The 14,724-nt window shown below is 39.3% G+C and overlaps 1 protein-coding gene across 1 annotated transcript in view; it reads right to left on the bottom strand.

Annotated features, from left to right (window-relative positions):
* Window positions 1-1,170: 1,170 nt before the first annotated feature.
* slc7a5 (solute carrier family 7 member 5) overlaps window positions 1,171-14,724 on the bottom strand; it is a 31,756-nt gene continuing 18,202 nt past the window's right edge. The window contains exons 7-9 of the mRNA XM_043707522.1: window positions 8,978-9,127; window positions 4,818-4,995; window positions 1,171-2,962 (exon numbers count right to left, since the gene is read on the bottom strand). Of these exons, the coding sequence (XP_043563457.1) occupies window positions 2,907-2,962; window positions 4,818-4,995; window positions 8,978-9,127 (384 nt within the window). The 3' untranslated portion in view covers window positions 1,171-2,906. The remainder of the gene's footprint in view (window positions 2,963-4,817; window positions 4,996-8,977; window positions 9,128-14,724) is intronic.

Below are 14,724 nucleotides of genomic sequence, written 5' to 3'. Positions count from 1 at the left end.
GAGGAGAAATACTAAGCTTATTAATAAGACGTGCATACAAACAATAAAAATTACTTTTGCACATACAGAAGCTGCGAATGCTCACATTCTTAATGAAAAGAAAGGAAGAAGTGCAATTCTAAAGCCTCATCCATGACATTCCAAAGACACTTTTAAAAGTTTAGCTACTGTTGTCAGGTAAAAAATGCAGAAAACAAATTTATATGCAGCAAGCTCATAGAAATAATGTGATACTGACTAGACAATCTACTTTTGTAATGGTAATTTAGAGATCAATATCAACCCAGCACCAGTGATCCCCTACTCTTACCTGCAATTGTGCCACTGGATCTGCTATACTCACTGGGGCTGGAGTTGGTTGCAAGACAGTTTTTTTTGTTTTATTATTTAATCTGAAAAGCAGTATCTCCAAAAGGTGCAGTACTGCACTGAAGTACAGAAAATTTTGTGGTCAGGTTTCAAATGGGATTTGAACCAACAAGCTTGAGACTGAGAAGTGGGAGTGTTATAAATGGATAACTGCTGACACAAAATGTACTTGAGTATAATTATTATTTGCAATTATTAAATGGATTTTTTATTCAGGCAATGGCTCTGTTTTGCTGGCAAGTGGCTCTGCAGCATTCTACATTAACAGACACAAAGATTGACCTTAATGAGAAACTTGAACAGATTCTACAGTGCTGCATTAAAGCAGAAAAAGAACAAAAAAAAGGTAATGATTGCTCCACAATTCCAGATAATGTTGCACTATCTTATGCATCAACAATATCAATAATTCTATAATCAAAGAAAGAATAAAAACATCCTCTTCCATTCAAGTTGGCATCAGCTAAATAACATACAAAACATATCGTGGGGAATACACTCTAAATTTTCACTAGTGTCAACTTAACAAATCCTGTGGAATTTATTTTTTCAAGGAATGTGGGCCAGCATTTATTGCCTATCCTTTATTGCTCTGGAGAAGGTAATGAGAGGCTGACAAATCAGAACTGAGTCTTAAACACAGCAGCTTGAATTGCTTGCCTTTCATAGCCAGTCTACAACACATTTAAGCAATACAGTTAACTGGAATAGCATGCATTTTCAATGGTTGTGTTTGCCTGAAACATTGCATTTTTTAGTTGAACCAAAATTGTTACCTGTTGTTATGACTTAATTTAAAAATAAACTAAATGAGAAGCAGAGCACAATGTTCAGTTTGATTAATGCTCCATAAACTTTCAGATATTACAAAGTGGAAGGTCATGACAATATATATATATATGACAATTAATCTGTGGCTTTCTGGATGATATATTTAACTTATTTACAGCTCAAATATTTTAATATTAATTAAAAATATTAAACAAATACAGCTTCAAAGACAAGCATTGATAAATTTATACTATGTTGATTAGACTAATTTCAAAAAGATACTGGACTGTTGAGATAGCTCAAAGAACAGCATCAATGATTCCAGCATCTAGACTGCCACAGGGGGGCAATTCCACTGAAAGAAAATTTATATTATCTAGGATCGGTTGGGTTAAGGTATTAATTATCTAATATGTAAAAATAATAAACAGTGTTGAAAAGTCAGTTCCTTCATCAGGTATTGTTGGTACAGAAAATCTGATAAGATAAATGCAAAACAAAATCTTTAAAAACTATGGATGCAAAGACTTTGTATTTACATATTCATCATTTAAGGCTGAAATTAAAAAAAATTGTGGGGGTCATTTGCCATCTATGGGGCAGAATCTGCATTTGCCCCATACAAAGAAACGACAACAAAGTAACTGAGAAAAGGACCGGACTTCCCAAGCTTGAATGAGCTGCTGAGCCTGGAAGGGTATTAGTGCTGGCTCATGTGCTGACCAGATCTTTGGCCCCACATGATGAACACTAATGAAATGTCCTTCCGTTAACCACATTATTTCAGGCAATGTAATATAAAGCACCATTGGGTGCAACCTTGAAGTTTTCTGTCCTGCTTGTGTTTGGATCCACAAGCACTGGTTACATTGCAGAACCTTCCATTAATGGAGATATGATTTATTAGTAAACATTGACTGCAATTATCAGCAAGCTGTTCAATCACAGCCTAGCCCAATACTGCAAACACAACATTTAACCTTACCAACCACTTTCAATAAGAATCACTGAAGGACCTTACCAGTATTCCTTTCATGACACTAGAGACAAAGACAGTTTATGTGTTATTGCTTCATATTAATATCATTGAGAACACAGATCAGATATTGAGCCTTCTATTACATGTAGTTTTGTTGCTTTTTGGATAAACAGTTGGGAGTTATTATAGGCCATTGCATTCATTTAATTACTCATTATACACAAACTTGAAAATAAAAGTGGACTGCAATACAAAGAAATACTTCATGAAGTTCTAGGGGTCAGTCTCTGAGTGTAAGGAACCACAACATCTTGGCTAAAAAAAAAGTATTTTTTTTTCTAATTCCTCTCAACTAAATGAACAAACTAGCTATATTTATTAACAAAGATTGTCTAAGATCCAACAAACAGTCAATCTCTCCCATGTAATTCCTAAATTTTAGCCCTGTCCACAGTTAAGACAGTTTTGCAGGCATGAAGGTATTTCAGAATTGCATCCACCATCAGTAGCCTTTGACCAATGCACAAATAATCACAGAGGGATATTTATACAAACACCAAAACACATTGCATACTCTTCACCCAGTATAGTACTCAACCATTTACTCCCTTTCTAATGAAAGGAGCATGTGATGCTTTCTCAACCAATTTTGAAGTGGTTGACTAAATCCTCAAATTGAAGTTATGAGAAGTGTTTCCATGAATAAAATGTTGACTTTGGAGTGTGTAACAACGTCTCAATTGCTTGAATCTTTGTGCGTTTTTCTGAAGGAGTTCAATTTGTTTTATTATGAACTCTGAGGTACTACCTCCATAAGTTTTTGACTGAAAACAGTTGCAGAATCTGCAAGAAAGTAGGAAAAATTTTTAATGATAAAACTAACAATGTGCTAATGTTAAACAACATGTTTTCAAACATACTAATTAAAAAGACAGTAACTGGCTCAAAATGGTGGCGATAGACAACCTGTAAACATCAGATCTCTAACTTTACTATTTTTACAGGGGCCTAGCATAAAGAAGCCAAAATACCAGCCTGTTTATTCAGCAGGTTTCCAATAATTCCAAAATTGGACTGCACAGGGCAATGACTGCTATTTTAGGGCAAAATAATCAGGTCAACATTGTACATGGTAGACTAATTATTCAAGTTATGTCACATCGGATTCAAGGAGAGCTTGTCAACTGGATATAAAATTGGCTTGCCAATAGGAGATGGAGGATGATGGTGCAGGGTTGTTTTTTGGACTGGAGCCTGTTACCAGTGGTGTTCCAAAGGGATTGGTGCTGGGTCCACTGTTGTTTGTCATTTATGAACAATTTGATAAGAATTTAGTAGGAATAGTTATTAGGTTTGCAGATGGCACAAACATTGATGATATAGTTGATAGTGAAGAAGATTTTCTAAGAGTACAAAAGGATCTTGATTGGGCCATTGGGCTGATGAATGGCAGATGGATTTTAATTTGAATAAATGTCAGATAATGCATTTTGGTAAGACGAGCAAGGGCGAGACTTATACGGTTAATTGCAGGGCCCTGGGTAGTGTTGTAACACTGCTGCAACTGAGCATCAATAGTGGAGCAAGTGGATGCTTGTTAATGTGGTGCCAATCAAGTGAGCTGCTTGGTCCTGGATGGTGTCAAGCTTCTAGTGTTGTTGGAGCTGCACTCACCCAGATAAATGGGGATTATTCTATCACACTTCTGACTTGTACCTTGTAGATGGTGGACAGGCTTTAGGGAGTCAGGAGAAGAGTTACTAGACATAGTATTCCTCACGTCTGACCTGCCCTTGTAGCCACAGTTTTTATATGTGAATCCAATTGAGTTTCTTGTAAATGGTAACCTCCAGGATGTTGATAGTAACACCAACTGAATATCAAAGGGCAGTAGTTATTGCAGTAGTCTTTTATTGGTGATAGCCATAGCCTGACATTTGTGTGGCGCAAATGTTATTTGTCACTTGTCAGCCCAAGCCTAGATATTATCCAGATCTTATTGCGTTTCAGCATGGACTGGTTCAGTATCTGAGGACTTGCGGATGGTGCTGAACATTGTGCAAACATCAGTGAGTCATCCCCACTTCTGACTTTATGATGGAGGGATGATTGATGAAGCAGCTGAAGATGGTCAGAATATTCCTCCTGATCTAATAAAAGTAATATATACTACTGTTTCCCCAGGTCCTTCTCTTACCCTGACGACCACCTTTCATGGGTTTATGCACTTTTTAAATGCACAATCTTCTCCAATTACCCAAAGGACATCTGATCTGACACTAAATATTGATCTGAGACATATCCACAGAGGTATCTCAGGTCTCCAGAGCTTAATCCTGCCTATCCAGACCAAGAACAGACCTTGTTTTAGCTGGTCTAATCTCCACTCTCTGGGGTCCATATGTCAGAGATTCTAAAATCTGATTTCAGTGGAGGCAGCTGGCCATTTAAACCTCTCATGCATAAAATATGGCCTGACACCATTTGCACCCTCCACACCACCACCACCACCACCACCACTGTGAAATGAGGAATGATGGTTCAGGTGCAGGCCTTGGGAGCCCTGACTTCTTTTGGCTTTTTCAGCACAAAAGAGACACTCTCTGTCATGGCAAGAATTGCAGGATGAAGTGTGAAATTCACTTTATGATGCATTGTTTACTTATTAACCACATATTTTTATTGTGACCATACGTACAGATTATGTTCAAGAGCCACTTGGGTTTGTTTTTCCAGTAAACGCCAACATAATAGACTGGAAGTCCAGAGAGGATAATGACAAATCCAATGCTACATTCAACAGGTGTCATCCAGATAGAAACAACAATCAAGAAGATGCAGGCTAGCACAAAAGAGATTGGCAGCAGGATGTTAAACTGCAAGGTAAAAGAAAGAAGTAAAATAGATTTCAAAGAAACATTTTAAACTTCATTAGCACTGAATTTCCATTTGAATCAAGTTTGCAGTTTCTTCTACATTTATTTTTTGGGTCACATAAATCAAAGACTAGATCAGCTCGATACAAACATCAATGGATTTATATCATCCTGTACAAATGAGAAATCTACCTGTCAAAACATAATTCAGCTCTAATACAAAAGGGCTGGTGAAGAATGGCTGAAATTTATTCAAGCACAACATTGATATTCTGAAATGATACTCAGCTGATGTAGTTTATATGGATGTTAGCAAAGCTTTTGACAAAGTTTCACATGGGAGACTGACTGAGAGTGTTAAAGCATATGGAACTGAGGGAAACCTGGCAAGATGGATCAGAAACTGACTTAGTAATAGGACACAAAGGTTGTCCAAATGACTTGAGGCCGGTATCCAGCGGTGTATCCCAAGGATCTGTACTGGAATCCTGACTGTTCATTTTCTTCATATTAATAATATGATATGGATGAAGATGTGGGTGTAATGTTAAGCAAATCTGCAGGTGACACCAAGACAGTGGTTCATCGCAAAGAAGATGGTTGTGGGTTTTACAGGAAGGTAAAGATGGGTTGGTCACACGGTCAGACCGGTGGCAGATTTGCTTTGTTAAGTGCGAGGTGATGCACTTTGGAAGAAGAAACAAGAGGAAGAGGTATTTAATGAATGGCAGGATACTGTGTAGCTTACAGAACAAAGGGATCTTGGGGTAATTATTCACAGATCGCTGAAGTCAGCAGTTCATGTGAAGAGGATAGTTGAGGCCACATATTAGATAATTGCTTTCATCAGTCACAGTGGCATAGGGTATAAGAGCGAGGAGGTAATATTGGAGTTGCATAGAGCATTGATTAGGACGCACCTAGAGTACAGTATGCAGTTCTGATCACTTCACTAGACTCATTGAGATGCACAGCATGGAAACAGATTCTTCAGTCCAACCAGTCCATGCTCACCAGATATCCCAACTCAATCTAATACCATTTGCCAGCACTTGGCCCATTCATATGCCCACACAGATGCCTTTAAATGTTGCAATTGTACCAGCCTCCACCACTTCCTTTGGCAATTCATTCCATACACGCACCACCCTCTGCATGAAAAAGTTGCCCCTTAAGTCCCTTGTATATCTTTCCCCTCTCACGCTAAACCTATGCTCTCTAGTTCTGGATTCTCCCACCCCAGGGAAAATACCTTGTCTATTTATCCTATCTATACCCCTCATTATTTTATAAACCTCTATGAGGTCACCCTCAGCTTTTGACGCTCCAGGGAAAACAGCCTCAGCTTATTCAACCTCTCCCTTTAGCTCAAATCTGCCAAGTTTGCAGATGACACCAAAATTGGGCGTGTAGTGGACAGCTAAGAGGGTTACCTCAGATTGCAACAGGATCTTGACCAGATGGGCCAATAGGCTGAGAAATGGCAGATGGAGTTTAATTCAGATAAATGAGAGGTGCTGCATTTTAGAAAAGCAAATCTTAGCAGGACTTATACACTTAATGGTAAGGTCCTAGGGAGTTTTGCTGAACAAAGAGACCTTGGAGTGCAGGTTCATTGCACTCCTTCAAAGTAGAGTGGCAGGTAGATAGGATAGTGAAGAAGGCGTTTGGTATGCTTTCCTTTATTGGTCAGAGTATTGAGTATAGGAGTTGGGAGGCTATGTTGCGACTGTACAGGACATTGGTTAGGGCACTGTTGGAATATCGCATGCAATTCTGGTCTCCTTCCTATCAGAAAGATGTTGTGAAACTTGAAAGGGTTCAGAAGAGATTTACAAGGATGTTGACAGGGTTGTAGGATTTGAGGTATAGGGAGAGGTTGAAAAGGCTGAACAGGCTGGGGCTGTTTTCCCTGGAGGGTCGGAGGCTGAGGGGTGACCTTATAGAGGTTTATAAAATTATGAGGGGCAAGAATAGGATAAATAGGCAAAGTCTTTTCCTTGGGGTGGGGAACTCCTGAACTAGAGGATAGGTTTAGGGTGAGAGGGGAAAGATAGAAAAGAGACCTAAGGGACAACCTTTTCAGGCAGAGGGGGGTTACGTGTATGGAATGAGCTGCCAGAGGAAGTGGTGGAGGCGAGTACAATTGCAACAGTTAAAAGGTACCTGGATGGGTAGATGAACAGAAAGGGTTTGGAGGGATGTGGGCCGGGTGCTCACAGTTGGGACTAGATTGGGTTGGGATATCTGGTCGGCATGGACAAGTTGGACCGAAGGGTCTGTTTCCATGCTGTACATCTCTATAACTCTAACCCTGGCAACATCCTTGTAAATCTTTTTTGAACCTTTTCAAGTTTCACAACATCCTTCCAATAGGAAAGAGACCAGAATTGCACGCAATATTCCAGCAGTGGCCTAACCAATGTCCTGTACAGCCACAACGTGACCTCCCAACTCCTACATTCAATGTTCTGACCAATAAAGGAAAGCATACCAAATGCCTTCTTCACTATCCTATATACCTGCAACTGTACTTGCAAGGAGCTAAGAACCTGCACTCCAAGGTGTCTTTGTTCAGCAACACTCCCCAGACCTTACTATTAACTGTATAAGTCCTGCTCTGATTCGCTTTCTCAAAATGCAGCACCACATGTTTATCTAAATTAAACTCCATCTGCCACTCCTCATCCCATTTGATCAAGATCCCATTGTATTCTGAAGTAGCCACTAGAGAAGGATATGATCTCACTAGAGGGAGTATAGAGGAGGTTCATCAGGATGTTGCCTGAGGTGGAGAATTTGAGTTGTAAGGAGAGACATGGATAGGGCATTTTCACTCAGCGGATGGTGGGAATCTGGAGTGCACTGCCTGGGAAGGTAATGGAGGCCGGAAACCCTACAGCTTTTAAAAAAATATTTGGATGAGCACTTCAAATATCATAAGATATGGGACAAATGCATTTTTAGTAGTTGTTACATTGGTGCAGACCCGATAGGCTGAAGGACCTTTTCTGTGCTATATGACTCTATGAATCTATACTGGTGTATATTAGCCATTTCCAAATTGTAAAATACTTTCATGCTGACATCTTTTTAGGTCACAAATCTACTTTGAATATTTACAGCAAATCGTTAAATCCTTTGTTCTAAAAGGTCAGAAATGAAAATGCTTCAATCACAAAATACATTATTTAAAAGAGAAGGTCACTTAACTTCCGGGATTTTACACAGTGTATTTTTCTTTGGCTTAGTGCCAAAAACCACTCCTTATGAATTGGACTGTGACTGAAAAGCACAGTATCTGGTGATACAGCCCTCCCCATAGAGTCAAATACCAGCTCCTGTCATTGTGACACAACCCCTCCACTTTATGTTAGGAATATTCAACGTACACTGAACATTACGTTGACCTAAGGGACAACCTTTGAAAATGACATGGCAAGTTCCCAACTCCCTGACAGCATTGTTTTATGGGATAAATACACATATTTCAAAGAATTCTTAAAAGTGCGACATGTTGTGCTCCAAGTTACTTGATTAGGTTGACCACTGATGACCTTGATTCCCAAGCGCTTTCCTACCTTACTTGATCTCTGCAGTGTATTAGATCCATGCTGAAGTTGAAGGATGTTATATTCCCAAATCTCTTTTAAAGCAACTCTGCAAACGACTCCAGGACAAGAGATGTGCACAGGTGGCATAGATCACCTCACTTCAGAGTTTTGTTTCCTTCCTCCTTCTAGAAAATTCTAACCCTTTTACTGAGCACTAACTCCCTGATGGTGGAATGATTTTATTTTGTGCAATTACAAATTGCTGAGCTGGAAGTTATTGAGAAAGCCAAGGTTACATACTCGTTTTACTTTACACATGAATAGTATGAATTGATACCATTACAGCCACAAGATAGCCATCTTGTACAATACACAAAGGTGTCTTTGTAAACATGTGAAATGAATCAGGGTTATAGCTGTCCGTTTACCTTAATAGGCCGCTCCATTTCTGGCTTCTTGTAGCGTAGCCACATCATTCCGACAATGGCTAATGCAATACATAGCCAGTTGAAGAAACTGAAGAAGTTAATGACAGAGTATATGTCGACAGAGAATGCGTACATCAAAGTCATCCAACACTAAAAATAGGAACCAAAAAAAAACATCAGCAACCAAAGAAGAAACTTCATAGATTCGATCAATTTTCTTCACAGTGAAACAATTCAGGCTGGCAGGAGGTGAGGAGGGTTGTGTAGGAAGTGCTGAAGCAGCAGTGAACTCCACAATGCCTGCATGATAAAAATGAAAGATTCCCAACTCCAAAGGCCACTTGACTGAAAAGCTTGGCTTCCAGGGTAAGGCAGTAGAAGTAGCTACAAAACGGTCCACATCCCCCATTCTGACCAGGGAGCACATATCACTGTGTGTGGGGTACTAGGGAACAGGGCATTACTTAGAGTAACAGAATGGGCCCAGCAGCTAACTGGAAAGGTACCTACCCTCTTCACTTAACAGTTCTTTGTCTCAGTTTAGCTAGTGGCTTTCTCGAAGCCAGGGAAACCTGGTAGGTCAGGATTAAATTTGCAGTTTAATAATTTTGAAAATGACAAGCTGTTTGCTGGGTACAGATTGGACATGAGGCCCCGCCTCCACCCACTTCCCAAATTCTCCCATCCCAATGATATAAAAGCTGAAAGTCAGGGTTTTCCATGTTTGTTGGAATTAAAATCTCCCTCTCATGATTCTACTGGGACACTAAATCTGCTTTGAACAAAACTGTTTTTCTGGAATGGTGCCAGTAAAATCATAAACTATTGTAAAAATTGAAAGAATGCAGAGCTCTAAGCATTTAGTCCATGGTTGCAATGGTTATGGGCTGGTAATGTAACTTGATCCTACCATCAGTATATTAAATGCCTGAACAAGTTCACTAATGGCACAAGGCCTTAGGCAGACCAATTTGCAATCAGAATAACTAGAATATTATAGTATTACTTCATTGAAGTAGCTAATGCACTATCTTGTTAGGTCATGAGAGAGGTGTACTTTCTTTTATCTATTGATCTTTAAAAGACAAGTGGATAAATCGTTAAGTCGATAAAGTGGAAGCTGTTACTTTATATTTACAACTGCTTTCTTCACAGAGGCGAGTTGCCCCTGTGAATCACTACAATCCATTGGTGTAGGTCGATACATAAAGCTGTTAAGGTGGGGGTTCCAGGATTCTGACCCAACAACACTGAAGGAACAGCAACATATTTCCACGTCAGGATGGTGAGTGGTTTGGAGGAGAACTGCCAGGTAGTGGTGTTCAATGTATCTGCTGCCCTTGAACGAGCATGGACTAAAGTTCTCCCTCCTGAAATTGTCCAGCTCACTCATATGCATGTGAAAGGAGATCGGGGATTATCGAAGCCCTCTTGCAAAGCTGAATTTGATGGAGGGATTGAGGATCTCACACTTCACAGCAGCACCACCAGGGAATAAGTACAGGGTACAGACCTACTAGCATTGCATGGCTTCAGGCCACAGATGAGTGATAGTAGGATGAGGGTGATAGGGGAGGAGATCAGCTTGCAACAGGCCCCACCTTACCTGATAGCAGGCGCTGGGTACTTTAGGACAAGGCATTCTTGTGCCCCAGAGGCCTCCACCAATCTGGCAGCTATGCAACTGACCTGACCACTGCTGGGTCAACACCAGTGACAGTAAATGAGGTCCTTAAGTGGGCATTAGTTGTTTGCCAAATGCCTGAGTTTGCAGGAGGTTAGGAAGACAGACTTAATTGGAATGTAGCTGGAAGGGCAGTAGGGCCTCACCTGCCACCCTTCTGCCAACTAAATACCTCAAAACTACCAAACTCATCACAGGGGAGTTGCATTAAATATCACCCACCATATAGGGCCCCTACATCACCTTGTTTATCAATTACCATTGGTGAAAAATCCAGAGAATATTTCATTGTCCAATTCAAATCAAACCTAATGTTTCTTAGGCAGTTCTCATTTGGGAGTTGCATTAGATTTTCAGCAAATTGATCCAGGGGCACCCAAATCTGAAGGATATTTGAATTTTATGCCCTGGCATGCAGCCATTATTTAGGTTTTCCACTGCTCTCTTGCCTAAAAACAAGATGGTGGCAGAAAAATATGGTTAAAAATAAAGTGAAAAGCCTTACTACCATACTCCAAACATAATTGAACCTTTTCTTCCCTATACAGCCATTTCCTCTGACTCCACCCAGACTTTGAATCATAAGTGTCAGTGGTGGGACAGTGGGAAGCTTTCTTTCTATCTGTTCCGCTTACCAGGTGGCGGTAGATTTTGGGTATTGCTGGCAACAACTTTTACTTCAGTAAGCTGGAGGGATAGAGCCAAGTATAAGCCTTGTCCATGTCTACAATAGTCTCCAGAATTTATCTTCATAGATCTCCTCCTATGCTGGCTATTTGTTTGTATCTTACAGGTTCTTTCTTCCTTTTAAAAATCCCCCGCCACCTCATCCAGCATTATAGCAATGACCCCACTATAGCATGACTATATTTTCTGGCCCAAGTGGGTGAGAGCTGTCTACTGGGGCAGGATGCAACCTTGAAGCCCAACCTGTCTCACCAATTGCATACAATCCAAGAAAACAGGTCTGGGCTAAAGTGGTCACAGAAAAGGGTTGAGACTCTTAGCCCAAAGAGTACAACCAAGAAGAGGAGAATTTAGTTCATCTGGGATTTGTTCAATACTGAAAAGAATATCTGTCCACCGTTTTTGTCAAAGATTGCAATAGATTTATCAGTCAGGGAATTTTATCTTCCACCTTTCAGTGAAGGGAAAGAACAATATGTTCACAGCTTTAGCTTTTTATCATGGACATCATTTGCCAAAGCAGGAAATCAAGCAGTGTGAAGAATGTGCAAGGTCAGTCAAGACAAAATACCATATTTACTCATGTAAAGGTAAGATCTTTTAGACTTTTTTAAAAATTAAATTTATAGGGTCGACTATTACATGGATACTTCTTTTGAGGGGCTGAAATTCAAGCTACAGTCCAAACTACTGTGTCATTAGCAGAAGCCCAATTGATCTCTAAACAAATTTTAATAAAACAATAAATTATGGTAATTACCAGATAAAGACAATAGACACAAAATGAATTAGTAAGCTTTCATTTATACATACAAAAAGTGAAATAGAAATAGAATATGGCTTTAAATTACAATTACATGGTACATCTTAAATTAAACATGTCAAATACAAAAGTTCATTAAAGTCCTGTAAAATCAAACTGTTCAACATCTTCATCACTGAATAAAGTTTCATAATCATCAGGGTGAATTATATCATCATATAGATCCTCTTCATCTCACTGTCCGTACTTAGACGCAGCACATCATCCACTTCTTCTTCTTCATCTATGTCATCCTACAGATAATTGTCCTCTGTAACATTCAATGCATTTGAAATTGCACATTTCTTGAATGACTTGAAAATAGTATCAGCTTTTATTTCCTTCCTTGAATCAATGATCCATTCATACATCAGTGGCAGTGATGGAGCCTGCATACTGCTTCCTTTCCTGTATGTTTTTTCTCCATTACACATCCAGTTATTCCACTACATTCTCATCATAACCTTAAATGGCTTAATGATATTAGCATCTGTTGGTTGCAAAGCACTTGTACGCCTGCCAGGAATTACAACATTACAATTAATGTTTTGTTATCAACAACAATCTTCACAAGATATGATATAAACTTGTCCCAGACAAGCAAACTCTTTTCCTTGCATAGTCCACCAGGTTGTAAATTCCAAACTTCCTTTATTCATTTTCTACATCCACCTTCATTCATCCAGCCTTGTGGGTGCATATGGACAACAATTCCTTTTGGAAATTTCTCCTTGGCAAAGTTTTTCTTTTAAAAACAGCTTTCAGTTTTAACTTAGTGCCATCAGCCATACAAAGAAAAACTAAAGTAAACCTTCTTTTCTTAAGGCCAGTGGGTTTCACCATTTTTTTTCACCTTTGTGGTTCACAGTTCGATTTTCCAGCATGTTGAGAGTAATAGGCATTGCATCCATGTTTCCAGTGCATCAGAACTTGTAGGCTTCTGTCTGCTTACTTTTTATTACAAACTGGTGAAACTGTAATATCTTATCTTCTAGTGCATCAGGCAGCTTTTGTGCAATCTTAGTTCTCTGCTGAAGTACTAAGTCATGCTTTCTCATGAACTTTGTACACCATCCAGCACTTGCCTTAAAATCCAAAACTCCTTCCTTCTTCGATTCATTTTGTGTATAGATTCAGATGGCTTCATGACTAACACATTTTCCATTTTGACGATTTTAAAGTACTCACTCGGCAAATTTTTTTCTCCAATTGTGGCCACTTGCTAGGTTTACCTCTGTTGGCACACCCTCATTTTGGCATTGTCTGAAGTTGGTTCTCGCAAATTTCTCTGAAACTCCGAATTCTCTTGCTGCTACACAGTTATTTGTCTTTTCTGCATCTTCAATGACCTTCAGTTTAGACGCTGCTGTATATTTTTTGTATTTTCTGGAGGGCATTTTTACACAAAATAATGAAGAAATTTCAAAACCTCAACTAGATATATGACAGTGTTCCACGAGTACAACAGGAGAACTGAGCTCAGCTGAGCTGCACTCAAAGGGAGGTTGTCACCTGGTTCTGACCTATGTGTCTTATACTTTTGCGCCGAATTGGTGTGAATTGTACATCAAAACACAATAGCATGAAAGAAAAGTTCATTTCTTCACCATACCATTTATGTGCAGGATGATACCTTGACTCACAAATGTTGATCTGTTATCTGAAGAACTAGGGTCAACTTTTGCAGGAGACTGGGAAAATTCCAGATTTCTTTGGTCAAAAATAGGGGGTCGATTTTTACATGAGATCGACTTTTACTAGAGCATATATGGTATACAAATTAATTAGTTTAAAGAATAATTCTAAATTCTTTGGAAAACAGAAAGTGAACATCAGATTTCTGCTACTTTCACCACTGAAACTGCACAGTTGGACAGGCAGCAACTTTACCCTGAAGCCAGCTGTAAGGCATGTAACCTACAGCAACTTGTATTCTTTCATCAAATAGTGTTGTCAATTATGATAGCAATCATTTCAGGACTCAATGCTTCAAATCAGCCTGAATGGTTATGCTTTCAGTCTATGCCCATTAGTGTGCTAGGTTAACTGAATCCTCATTACATGTGGAGACTTGATTAAATCTATTTTTTTAAGAAACCTCTTCGCTTGGTGCCAATAACAAATCTTTAACTTTAACAACAGCTGATTGCATCATGCACATACTCAACTCTGTGATGCAGTCAAAGCTCTATGTGCACAGTCAGCCATTTGCAAGCAACACTCTTCAATGCAATATTATCTCACCGGAGCAAAATATTCCATACATTTTTATTTTGTATCCTGCGATGGCTGTATCTACTCCTATTCCTGTAATTTCCTTTGGGGTTGTAAACTGACCCTGATCGCTCTATTCTTCCATCACTGGCCTCTTGCATTCCTGTCTTTCTTCATCCTGCTACTTAGTGCTATGTCTTTAGCAGCTAATGCACCACATTTGAGGATTCTCCTCCTGAATTCTTCCCTTTCCACTTTCCTCATCATCTTTTAAGGCATTCCTCTGATCACGGTTTAGCTATTGCCAAATAGCAGATTTTTTCCATACAATGAAGTGTTCATGGATATTTTCTTGGTTAA

The sequence above is a fragment of the Chiloscyllium plagiosum genome, chromosome 17, assembly GCF_004010195.1.
Source record: "Chiloscyllium plagiosum isolate BGI_BamShark_2017 chromosome 17, ASM401019v2, whole genome shotgun sequence".
In the NCBI taxonomy this organism is placed as follows: domain Eukaryota; kingdom Metazoa; phylum Chordata; class Chondrichthyes; order Orectolobiformes; family Hemiscylliidae; genus Chiloscyllium; species Chiloscyllium plagiosum.
The sequence above is the reverse complement of the archived record's forward strand: the minus strand, read 5'-3'. Positions and strand labels throughout refer to the sequence as shown.